We start from the raw sequence: 12677 nt of genomic DNA, 5'->3' as shown, positions 1-12677 counted from the left end.
TAATAATTTATAAGCCTGTAGGCCAGTTACAGAAACACATTACTGAAGACTAGATGTCTCAAAGGTATTCCTTTTCAACAAGTTGGAGAGACACAGCTTCCCCAGTTCAGAGTGTGACTGCAAGGCTTGTCTTTTATTGAATATCTTCATTTCAGTTTTGATGATCTAGGTAAATAGGTGAGGTGAGAAGCTGTGTTTAGAGGTAGAATCTCTGACTGGATTAAGTAGAGTAGAGAAGCTTGAGGGCATAGGCTTTTACGCTACAGAGCTTGCCTTGCTATCTGTCTTTTCAGTCATGAAAGCTTCCAAAGGAATGGCAAAGCATAGAGAGATACTGGAAACCAGGCTGCTTTTCTTTTTCCACTCTTTAACAGAAGCTTATTTCTCTGGTTTGGGCTTAGGTTTCTGTTTTGTTTTTTTTTTAAACCTCAGAAAAAACTTAATTGGGTGAAAAGACAGAAAGGTGTTTGTAGAAGAGGTGGAGATGAGTCAGTTTTCTTGCTTTGCTCTCTTGATTCCACAAGACTTTTGCCATGGAAATAGGCTGCCTGGTATAACAGGAATGTTACAAAGAGTCAGCAGAAATAGTTAATTGCCTCTTGTTATACTTTGGCATTGGTGCAAATCTTGTCAAGATAAACACATGGTTTGAGAGAAATTGTGGACTACATTCCTGGTTCTCTAAGCATTCATGTATGTGCTTGCATGCATTATTCACACAGGTAAACTTTGTTATGAATAGAATTCTCTGCAGTAAAGTTTTTACTTTTATGGGGTTTCTTTGGCTTTATATATTCACTCCCTCTTTGCTTCTCTGCATCTGTACCTTTTGCTCATTCTATCATTTCTCTGTATGAATCAAAATAGATCTGAATGGTAATTTATATTGCAATGTTACCTTTCAGTTCGTTTTCTTCCAAGTTCTAGTACAGAATCTATACAGTATGTTATAGATTACATGAATTTTTATTGCAACTTGCAAAAAGTACATCTAATGTAATTTTTTCTTTTATTTTTTGCTAAGGTTATCATTCACCATGTATAGATTTACCAAGCAAATTTTATTCTTGAAGACAGCAATTAATTTTTTTTTCCTTTTCTTGATTAGTGGTTTATCCATTTTTACCATTTTAAGGTCTCATTTAAAGAAAAAATAGAGGAGTAATAGTGAAATAGAAAAAAACTCAACCACATCCTGCTGACTGTGTTCAAAATTCAAGCATAATAGCTAAAATGGGGAAATCCCTCTAGATCTCTTATTTCCTACTTAAAGCCAGGCCTTCTTACCAAAATAAATTGTGTGAAGAAACATGACCTAGATGTATTTGACTGTCAGAAATGTGTGGCATTGATTTTTTTATTTTTATTTATTTCTGCAGATATCGCTGTGGTAGAGATGAGTGATGCCTTCCGTCAACCCTCCCTGTTCTACCATCTGGGAGTCAGGGAGAGCTTCAGCATGGCCAACAACATTATCCTCTACTGTGACACAAATGCAGAGTCTCTGCAGTCACTGAAGGTAGCTCTGGGTGGAAAAAGGGGTTTGGAGGGGAAGTTGCAGCTAGTCTAACCCTTGAAATAAGTTCTTTCTGTAAGAAATACACATGCAGCTTGAGGTTCAGAACAGAATAGCAAAAAAATGTTCTGAGGCCTGGCAAAGATGTCTACAATGCAATGCTGTGAAACTCAGTTTAGTTTTCTAAAAAGAAAGATTTAGATTGCCTGGTTGCAGTCAGTTAAATACCTAGCTGTTAAATGGCTGTTTATGGAAACAGAGGTTTGCCAAATTTGAGATGTGAAACTAAGTGCAAGACTTTGTCATTCAAGGGAATTACTGGTGTTTGTGGTAAACTGTTACAGTAATAACAATCCTGTGAGAGTGGTGGTGTGTAGGCAGTAAAATAATCCTTAGGCTTTAGATTCTGTATAAATTAGCAGTTTTCTGCTAAACCTTATTAGGCCTCCTGATACCCCCTGCTAAATCTTGCTGAGTTACAGCTGTTTGCATCAGGTACCTGCAGGACTGCTGTGCTGGGGATTAACAGCAGTGTAACAGAGTCAGTAAGAACAAAACTCATGTCTCAGTGCACAGTTATAGTACTTTGGTTTAAGGCAAGAGAGTGTTTGAAGATAATCTACGGGGCTGTGGATTTTGTCAGCCAAGAAGTTGGTACTTGCATCCTACTGCAACTATCCTAAAAGTTTAGCAACTTCCATGATGGGAAAGGACAGACAACTTGGATGGCAGTCTTTTCAATTACTTCCCCTCTCTCAGATGCTTTGGCTTTACTCAGGAGGTGTTTTATGCTCTTGCACTTCCCTTCCAAGCTTTGCTGAGAAGAAGAATTTAGAATGAGCAGCTTGGTGAGTCAGACTGCAGTCTGGGCACCAGCACCACTCAAGAAGGGTTTGCTTCCACTGCTTCTGGCAAGTGCAGGCTATTTGGTTTTGATTCTGTCCCATTTTTTCAGACTGGCCCTATATTTTGGAGGAAATGCTTAGTAACTCAGTTTGTTCCCCCTGCTCTCCCCAATAAATTCTCTCAGCTAACTGGACCTCTTGCAATCCAATTATTTCCTTTCTTCTTGCAACACAAAGAGTATACAGATAAAAGACCTAAAAATAATGCTAATGATAAAAGATGTATCTGGGAATTTAATCCAGTTGTGTAAGTACAATACTCTACAGTATAAGCAGAGAAGAAATTCATTGTCCTGGGCAAAGAGCCAAATACCCAACTCCCACAGAGAAATCACTTGGGGTGAGGCATCAGGCTTTCTTGGGCACTTGGAAGAACTTTTTACTGGTTTAGGAGCTGGGCTTTGTAAATGGGTTACATGCTGGGTTCCTACTGGCTTCAGTGGAAGCCCAGTTCTGTGCAGGGGGACTTGGATGTCACAGTTGCCACCAGTACTCTGCTGATTGAAAGATTCCCTTTGGTTTCCCTTAGTTTTGAACTGGGCTTGTATTTCTGCTCTTGATAGCCTGTAGGGAATTAGTCAAAGAGTGAGACCCCTTCCATACTATTTAGTAAGTAACTGCCTAAAAATAGTAGTTGTGGGCATACTGGGACATCTTCTGAGGCAGTGTTTGTTTCTGTGTTTGTTACAGCCAGCAGGTAAAGAGTAGAAGCAATGCAGGAGAGCATGTGCAGTTTTAATCCTGTATGAAAAGGGGAATTAAAAAACTGAAAATGAAAGAAATACAGAACTGCAGCACACAATTTAATCAGGGCACTAAACAGTAAACTTTTGCTGGTGAAATTTTCTTCTGCATGGACAATCAGGCCAGGCCAGGCAGGACTTTGATCAGCCTGATCTAGTTGAAGATATCCCTGTCCATGCTGGGGGATTTAACCAGACCTTTATGACCCACACTTGGAAAGCTAGAAACAGTCCTATGTGAAACATGCCCTCTCTACAGGGAGAAGAACAGTTTTATCAAAGCCTGACTTAAACAACACAGAAAGTAGGAGAGACCTTGGTTTGACACTGTGCTTGTTTTTAATGCTGTTGTGCTGGTGAAGCTGCTTACCAGTCCCAGTGGCACAGGAAAAGCTGTCTGATAAATCTCTTATGGTTATAAATTCCTGGGATCAGAACTTGCTGGAAGCAAGATGATCATTGTTCAGAAGTGATTTACACTTGAGCTGTACCACCTGGATTAGTGTGCAGGAATCAGCTCTTTCCATCTGGGTGTGCTTCTAATTCTCTGAAAATTCACATTGAAAATGTGAAGATATGTTCTTTGCATCTGATTATTAGAGCCAATTGAATTTCAAGCAGTTTTGGAATATTTTAAAACCTCATATGAATGCTGCTTTTACTATTCCTTTTGATTGCTTCTCCTGGTAGCAAAATGTTATTTACTATATTTGACTTTTCAAATATGAATAGATGTTTATTAACAGACAATTTCTGGACATCATCCCTCTAGAAAAAAATCTATAAATGGAGGGACATGTATATAGGTGTATATATGTCTATTAACATGCAGACAGTAGGTATGCTCTTATGTATACATAAGTTGTATGTATCTACTTGATTCCATGGTAATTTTGTCTCTTCTGAGACAATACCTCATTTATGTTGATTTGACAAGCATAAGAAAACATCTGTCAACCAATCTTTTCTTGTCGTGTGTGCAAACAGTAGTATTAGAAAGTCATACTGATCAAATATCTTTCCTAGTGCTATCAACATTTTCTTCTTTTTTTTTTTTTTATTTCAGGAAATTATTTTCCAGAAGAATAATGTAAGTATGATGTATGGATTTCAGTTGAATTATAAACATTCCAAAGATCTGTTTCATTTAATGTTGTTTATATTCTGTTCTCCACTCAAATAATTTAGCACTCTCCTACTGTATTTTACAGAGTTTGATGTAGAATTCTGGGAATTCTAGCAGCAAATCTGAGTAAATCACTTGGTTGCTAGGTACCAGGCTCACTTCTTACCTTGCCTGTATCTATCAGTGGTATTTTCTCTGCTGCCTTTACTTGTCTTTCATGTTATCTCACACCCATTTGCATTTGTCATTTTATCCTTTTTTTTGTTGTTGCCTTTTTCTATTCAGTATTCTTTAATGTTTTTAAAAATACTCTATTAGAAAGTAGAGTTATTTGGAAACTGTTGGTCATTTTAGAAACCCATGGCTACAGCTCTGAAAAGAAAAAGTGTGTATATATATATATATATATGTATGTATGTGTGTGTAAATATATATATGTGCATATATATATGTATGTATGTAAATGTGTGTATATCTATGTGTATATATATGTACAGATATATATATATATGTATATGTATGTATATATATATGTAAAAAGTACGTTTATAAAGAGAGTTTTTATTTCTAGAAGTTGTGTCCTGGAGCTGTTAGTCCAAATGTAGTGCAGGTCCCAGTGGTCTGAGTGCCAGTCATTATTAAACTGTAGGTCTCTCCAGCTTGATGTCCCTTTGATTTCTAAGGTTGACCTTCCAAATCTCCCTCCCCTTTTTCACTTCCAAGTTCAATGGAGGCAGATTTGTGGCTGGGAGAACACTGCTTTTCCAAAGTGTTTTTTCTGGAGCAGCAGGGCCAGTCATGTCAGAGTATATATCTGGCATGTCGAGTTGTTCTTGGCTTTGCTTCGTGACTTACTGGTAGCCACATTTGCTAAGATATAATTTCAACGAGGCTACCCAGTGCTGTGCTGATACCCTGAGGTGCTATGTGCATGCTGCACAATTCCATATATTTGAATAAAATTTCCTAGAGGGGGATATGAAGTACTTAATTTCAGAAACTGGCCAGGTTTTATTTTCCTCTATGCCATGAAAACTGCAGCATTCCTGATTTTACTTCTTTATTTAACAGTGGATTAAGTTATTACTTTTGCCAGTATAAAATGTGACTCTGAAAAAATGCAGTCTTTTCTCTGCATGGTGTTTCTAAAGATGGCTTCAAAATCAGTGAAAGTTTTGATCTAATGCTGCATTTTAAATTACAGATTTTTTTTTTTGTTAAAAAAAGCAAAAAGGCTTCCCTATAGAGTTTCTGTATAGCTCTAATCCAAAAAGTGCTTTGCAGACACTCACAGAAGGCTGTGAAAGATGTGCTAGACTAGAAATCTCTCGCCTTTCTCTAATGAAAGTGGAAGAAATGATCAGTTAGGCCTTTTACATAAAATGAAAAGAGAACAGTAAGGCCTTTCTTGTAAATGAATGTATTACATTCTGTGTTTTTGTTCTGGTGGCCTAGGACCTAGGGAAAATGATGTGTGACTAATGTAATGTTCCTGGGAGGGTAAGAGGAAGAGCTCTCTTAGCAGGAAACCAGCAGGAGATGACTGGTACAACAGAATAAAGGGGAGATGTCATCTTGTTCTGTTTTTAAATGACAGTCCCCGAAGCTCAAGGAGAGGTATGATAACTTGGCCTTCGTCTGTTTCAGAAAGGATTGTTCTGGTTTTCATTTAAATTTGGATAGGCGACTGTGACACTGTCATTTATCACTTTTAGAAATGCTTCAGTGTATGCCAGAAAAAGAATGTGTTCCTTGAAAGTCTCGGATGTTTTCAAGCACACCCACATAACATCTTTTCTGGGAGGAAGTATTTTCCCTGGTATTAGAATAGGGAAGTCAGTGAAATGGTTTTAGCAGCTCCTTCATTTCCCTTTTCCTCATTTTTTCAGCCAAATTACCTGGAAGTAGACTTTCCAAAATGTTGCTGCATGCCTAACTACTGAATATAATGCCTGCTTCATAAAAATTGTGTTTCTTCATAAATTATAAGATTATTGGATAAATGGGTATGACAGAGGTTCTGTTCTAGAAAAGCCGTGTCTCTGATGCCCACCCTTACCAAAAATAGTCATGTGAGGTTACTGATATAAAAAAAAAAATGAAATTCACATATGGACAAACAAGGAGTACAGTCCTGCTGTTCTAGAACATGTTTTTTAATAGCATGCAAACATCAGCCATATCAGGACCGTGGTATCCTTGGCACCAGGGGATTAAAAAGGTTGCAAAACAAGTGTGTGTGTATCTATATATATCTGCCTAATTGAAACGCCTTATGTTTGCTTTTCCTAAACCTTGTTTCCTAAAAATAAGTGGGATAACAAAAAAAAAAATAAAATCTATTGCCAACTGTTTTGTTCTTCTGCTGGATTTTTGTGCTTCCTAATAATAGTCAATACAATGTTGCATAGCAAGGATAAGCTGCCTGGAGCCTGTCTGGGCAGAGCAGTACAAGATAACATTGGCTTATTTCCTGTTATATCTGGTTTTATAGCTATTTATTTGGACCTTTTTCAAATGTTCCAGTAATACCAAAACCATACATTTTTACAGGGAGTCATACCTTAACAGGAGGTATCCTGTTACGTTGCTGTTGAAAGCTTTAGTTTAGTTTTTGCTGTTATCTGATTTTTGAGGTCAATCGAGCAGCAGAGGCATTTTTGAAATTACTAGTAAAGAGTTTCAGTCATAAGATGTTGCTATAAAGGTTATGGTTCATGACTGTACATTGCTGGTATTAGCTAACCAGTTTTCATTTCATCATAATTTTCCATGGTGATTGAATTCTACCACCTTTGGAGGAAAGTTGCAGGGCTATTCAATTTTTTTTAAAAGTTTGACTTCTTGCTGAATCTGAGTGTTTAATATGCATGTATTCTACATGTGGTTTGCAGCCCACTGCAGTAAGTTACACCTTGACACAGTGCACACCTTTCAGTTCAGGCTGCTTGCTTGCACCAGGCTGGAGCAGTGGATAGCTTTGGGGGCTGCCTGGGCTGTGAGGCTGCAGTACTGCTCCTGGTCTGACCAGAAGGGCCCTTGGAGGCAATGGGAATTGTTCTCTTGGGCAGCTGACTTGCAAGCATTAGCAATTGAGCAACAGGGTTAGTGTTGTATGGCCGGGCACCATTAGTGGTGTTTTGCTTTTCAAACACTTGGAGGGATCAGGTTTTAGTGATAGGACAAAGGGCAAAACTTCAGGCTCAAAGATGGAAGGTTTAGATTAAGTATTAGGAAGAAATTATGCGCTGTGAGTGTGGTAAGGCCCTGGAACAGGTTGCCCAGAGGAGCTGTGTATACCCCATCCCTGGGAGTGTTCAAAGCCAGATCGGATGGGGCTCTGAGCCACCTGGTCTAGTGGAAGGTGTCCCTGGCCACAACACAGATGTTGGAATTGGATTACCTTTAAGGTCCCTTCCAACTCAAACCATTCTATGGCTCTGTGATTGTAATTTTGAGTGGTTTTCCAGAGTCTTTCCTAAGTGCCTCTTGTTTAAGGTGTAGCTCGAGAGACAGTTTGGTGTAGCGCTCCTTTAATGTAAGTGGGAGAACTCATCTGGTTCTGAGATCCCCAGGGCAAGAGAGACATGGAGCTCCTGGAGCAAGTCCAGCACAGGGCAACCAAGATGTTGAAAGGACAGGAGCATCTCTGAGGAGGAAAGACTGAGGCAGCTGAGCTTGTTCAGCCTCCAGAAGAGACAGCTGAGAGGGGACCTCATCCATGTCTATAGGTATCTGAAGGGAGGGTGTCAATAAGATGGAGCCAGGCTCTTTTCAATGGAGCCAAGGACTAGAACAAGAGGGCAGACACTGGTGCACAGGAAATTCCACCTGAATATGAGGAAGAACTTATTTACTGTGCAAGCAACCAAGCACTGGACCAAATGGCCAGAGAAATTGTGGATTCTCCCTGACTGGAGATATTCCAGAACTGTCTGTACACAGTCCTGTACCATGTGCTCTAGGATGACCCTGCTTGAGTGGGGAGGTTGGACCAGATGACCACTGTGGTCTCTTTCCAACCTGACCCATTCTGTGACTCTGGATGAGGCATTACAGACGCATCTGCAAGCTCAGAATTTTCATATAGCTGCTGTTAAAAGACTGTAGCATAGGGTATGTTTAACTGTTGATTTCATTCACCATGGAAATAGGGGTAAATATTTTTAATACTCTTCATCCAGCCAACAGGAGATTTGTGGCCAGTTTTATTTTTGATATCCAAGTATGTAAAAATGCTATGTAGTCTTCAGTAAATATTTTGCTGGAAATGATAACTGTGGTATTTATTATTTATGATGCAACACTACATCTTGCTTATTTTTAATTTTGTGAATTCTTGACTAATATATTTGACACATACTTTCCTAGGAAAAAGTTGGTAACTTTTTTTCCTATGTAAATATGATGAAAGGACCATATAGGCTGTAAGATTATTTTTAAGCATTTAGGATGTAGCATGGCTGCAATAGAATGATACTGCTGGATGTATAAAGAAAGAATATATTCTCAAAAAAAGGGGAGGTATTTGATAGTGTAGATCCAGTCTCTGTGCTGCAGTTCACTTGAGGCATGAGGCTTACTTAAGTTGCTTTTCAAATCAGTAGTAAGGCTATTGTTCATGTGAGTGGGATTTAAAGTAAACCTAAACTGAGTCTGTATTCATTAAAACATCAGCACATGTTGATTTACTGTGTATTTGGGGGATGGAGGGAATAGATTTAATAACTTGGTTTATGATTTTGCCATCTGCTGCACATAATAACATGTGCAGTCAGAGAGCTACCTTAAAAATTTCACCAGAAAAATTGAAATAAATGCAGATATTTTTCAAAAGGCTGAGTGGGAGAATTAGAAAAAAGTTCTTTTAATTAGAAGAGTGTCAGCAGGAAGAACAGTTCCTACTGTGAGAGATGCTGGCAATTTTTATTACTTCAGCTGTTTTGGTGTTTTTTCTTTTATTAAAGTTACATTGTATGCTGACCTGAAGCTTTGGCAAGTGGGTGGGATTCTGCTAGATTCTCCCATTCATGGCTAAAGTGTCATGGTTTTTGTTTTGGGAATTTTTGTTTTCTTTGACACTTCTTGTCCTTGAAGGAAGTTTTTCTCTTTTTGTGGGTGTTTGACTGCTAAATCATCCCAACAGAGCAGTGTTAGTAAAGAAACTTTGGGTATTGAAAGAACTGTGCATCGCTGACTCTCTACAATTTTCCAGTTTTCCTCCTCTTTTTGAAGAAAAAATAAAGATAGGAGAATTAGTTGGCCAGAACTCAAATGTTCCTTTGTCTAGTACCATTTCTTTTTAATCTGTGCAACTTTCAGAAAAAAAAAATCATTTATATTACATCAGATTTATTTTTTAGAGAGAGAATAGTGTTTATCTTATTTCATGATGTTCTAAGAAGACATGGTCTCCCCATTCTAGTCCAAAAAGCTACCCTTTTCACAAGTAGTTCTATAGAAGAGGGGTATATTGAAAGAAGGGCTGGTTTATATTCTTATTGTGATCAATACAATGTAAGTATGTGCTATTGATTTTTATTATCTCTTGAATACAAATAGGTGCTATATTAATTTCTTTCAGAAGTTGAGGAAGGATATTGCACAAGAAAGAGGTGCTTAATGATCCAATGACCACTAGGCCTAGCTAGAAGCCTTGTCTTAAATTCTGTAATTATAGAGCAATTAAAAATGATCTTACATCTCTAATTGAAATTACTCATGCTTTGGAATTGTTCAATTTGTCCTCAGTAAATGAGGAAGGGACATTAGAAAAATACAGAGCAATTAAAACATTTGCAAAAATAAATTACAGTATCTGTCATTTAGTTGTAAGCATTTATGTGTGTAGCTGGCTCCAGCCAGCACTTCTGCCTTCTGATTAGTCTGACTGACTTGATGAAATGGGCTGGCATGGATAGTCTGTCAGAAAATGACCTGGTGCTGCCAGGTACTGAGTGTGCTAGCCCGAGGCTGTGATATCTATGTTCATATCTCCCAGATAAAAGGAGCTCAGCTGATCTGAAAGCTTAGGCCAGGATTACCTGTCTGATGTCCCGAGTTCTTGTGCATTAGTCTGAACCACAGTAACTATCATCTAACTCACTGTATGCACACTCCAGGCCTGTCCCAGCCCTGGGTAATGCCTTTCAGCATACAACTCAGGTGCCCTGCAATCCCTTTATAATTTTCACTGGAGTAATTTGACTTTTGAACCTTAAATAATGAAAGTTTTATGAAGAAGGTTGCAAAACGAAAATTGCAGCACCTGTTCTTGATTGAGGGGGTCTATTCCTACCCATTTTTGCAGCCCCTGTATTCAACCCATGTTTTTTAAAGGGTGTTGACATAACAGAATATTACAATTGTATTTAAGATGCCCGTCCTTCAAAAATATCCTGGGTTTATTGAAAGGCTTCTCTGTGTTACTTTTATTATACATGATATGGTGAGTCACAAGAATGGATCGAAGTAAAACAGTTCTGTCTTGTGTGCTTAACAGACTTAGAGTATAAAGGGAAGTCAATTAGGGTTAGAAAAAAGACCAAATTTTGTGGGATCAGTGTTGGGATGGAGCATTACAGGCCAAATATAATAGAATAAGTTAAATATATTTAAGCTTCCAAGTCTAGTAATATGCACTAAGTGAAAATGTAAAGCAAGCGTGAGCAGATGGGAAGTGTGTGTCAGAAAGACCACCTGATCCTTTCTGACTTAACCTGGCATAGTTTATATTCTGACAGAAAAAAGATGAGAAAGAAGTATGAGTTGCTGAGACAGGTTGCATCACCGGATGAATGAGGAAAGAGGCAAGTCACACACTCTGCTTTGGGGAAAATGGTCTGACATTTAGAGTAGCTCCACAACTGCTTCCCCCACAGCTTGGTCCTCTTGGACTCCCACCCTAATCATAGCCCAAAGGCAGCTGGAGTCAGGCTCTTTGCCATGAGAATTTGTGGTGATGGCACAACATGTTTCTCCAGAGTAGGTGACTGTAGACTTTGTTATACAAAAGCAGTCCTGCCGTCACTGTTATACTGTTATCTTTCTTCAACCACCACCTTTAGTAAATAATATATAACTTTTGATTCTTTTTTTTTTTTTTTTTTTTTAATGCTAGAGCTACTGCATGTCTGTCTTTGTTAGTTTTAGCTGTAATCTTTAGCTAGGGAAGTGAAATTGAGGTCAGTATTTCTTATGTTTCTTAGCTTTATTGCATGTGGCTCTTTCTACTTTTTTTTTTTTTAAGTGCATTTCCCAAGGAAATGAAACTTAAGAGCTTGTATTGGTTTTTCATCCTCCACTTTTGTTCTGTATCTGCCTGTTTTTCTGTCTGATGAATTTCAGCCAAATTTGAGAGGTTTCATAGATACAAAAGATACCTATCTAGGTTAAGTTAAGAAGCAAAGTGATTTCCTGGCTGAGGGAAAGGTCACTGTGTTTTCACACTACTTGCTACTGAATATCAGGGTGAGATTCTAGCTTGAGACAATTCCCTGAGACCCCTGGGGCCCTCTGAACAATTGTAAATGGATTAATTTTTTTCCTTTTTCTTCCCACAGTGTTTTCTCCTGTCTTTTACTGTTAAGTTGTTTCCTGTCCACTGCTTCCAATGACTCTTGGGTCTGCATGTCTTCTATGCCAGGCTCTATATTATAACCAGCTTTTCTTTTCCTCCCTCAGATAACAGGAGGAATGCATACAAACTAACTTTTGCTGGCTCTATAGTTTCACTGAAATAGATGTGTACTTCCTACAGAAGGTGTTCTCAGGATGAGTTTCTCAGAGCTCATGCTCACTAATGGATTCAGGCATTTGTCATCTGCAGGAAGAGCAGTTTTCCTCCTGGTAGAATTAAAGATTAAGGCTCTGGTAGTGTCTCTGTAGGTGGCACAACCATTTTACAAGGGTAAACCTAGGGTTCTGTGAATTTCAAAAGATAAGAACATCCTTTTTCAGAGCTGATTTTTATTTAAGACTTCAGCATTGGAAACAGTGTGCCAGAGGTCTGAGAAGGTCTTCCTGCAAACAATTTTGAATTTATTTTTAATGCACTGAATAAACATTAGGAAGTAAAATGCTCATCTCCGGATATCTGTAGCTACTTCACCCTTTTTCTTGACTCTGACTTCTCAACCTTTTTCTCCTTTACCTAGAAAAAGAAAGGTGGATAACTGTCTGCCTATGTGTAATAATGGCTCTTATGCCAGTGGCAATGTACCCATCTCTTAAAATTACTGAAACCAGTTTCCAGTAAATTCATAATTTTCCCTCTGCCTTTGACTGTGGGGCTCATTAGATTTCAGGAGGGTAAAAAGTTCATCCATTCACTGTTGAAAGCATGTGATTGCCTTACATGCTAGGATATTCTTGAATAGCAGTATCCA

At 38.4% G+C, this 12677-nt stretch overlaps 1 protein-coding gene across 1 annotated transcript in view; it reads left to right on the top strand.

The window, feature by feature from the left end:
- MAP3K5 (mitogen-activated protein kinase kinase kinase 5) overlaps positions 1–12677 on the top strand; it is a 97952-nt gene that overhangs the window by 27187 nt on the left and 58088 nt on the right. The window contains exons 2-3 of the mRNA XM_058800748.1: positions 1380–1519; positions 4231–4254. Coding sequence (XP_058656731.1) covers positions 1380–1519; positions 4231–4254 — 164 coding nt within the window. The remainder of the gene's footprint in view (positions 1–1379; positions 1520–4230; positions 4255–12677) is intronic.

Source organism: Ammospiza caudacuta, chromosome 3, assembly GCF_027887145.1.
Source record: "Ammospiza caudacuta isolate bAmmCau1 chromosome 3, bAmmCau1.pri, whole genome shotgun sequence".
NCBI lineage: Eukaryota > Metazoa > Chordata > Aves > Passeriformes > Passerellidae > Ammospiza > Ammospiza caudacuta.
The sequence above is the reverse complement of the archived record's forward strand: the minus strand, read 5'-3'. Positions and strand labels throughout refer to the sequence as shown.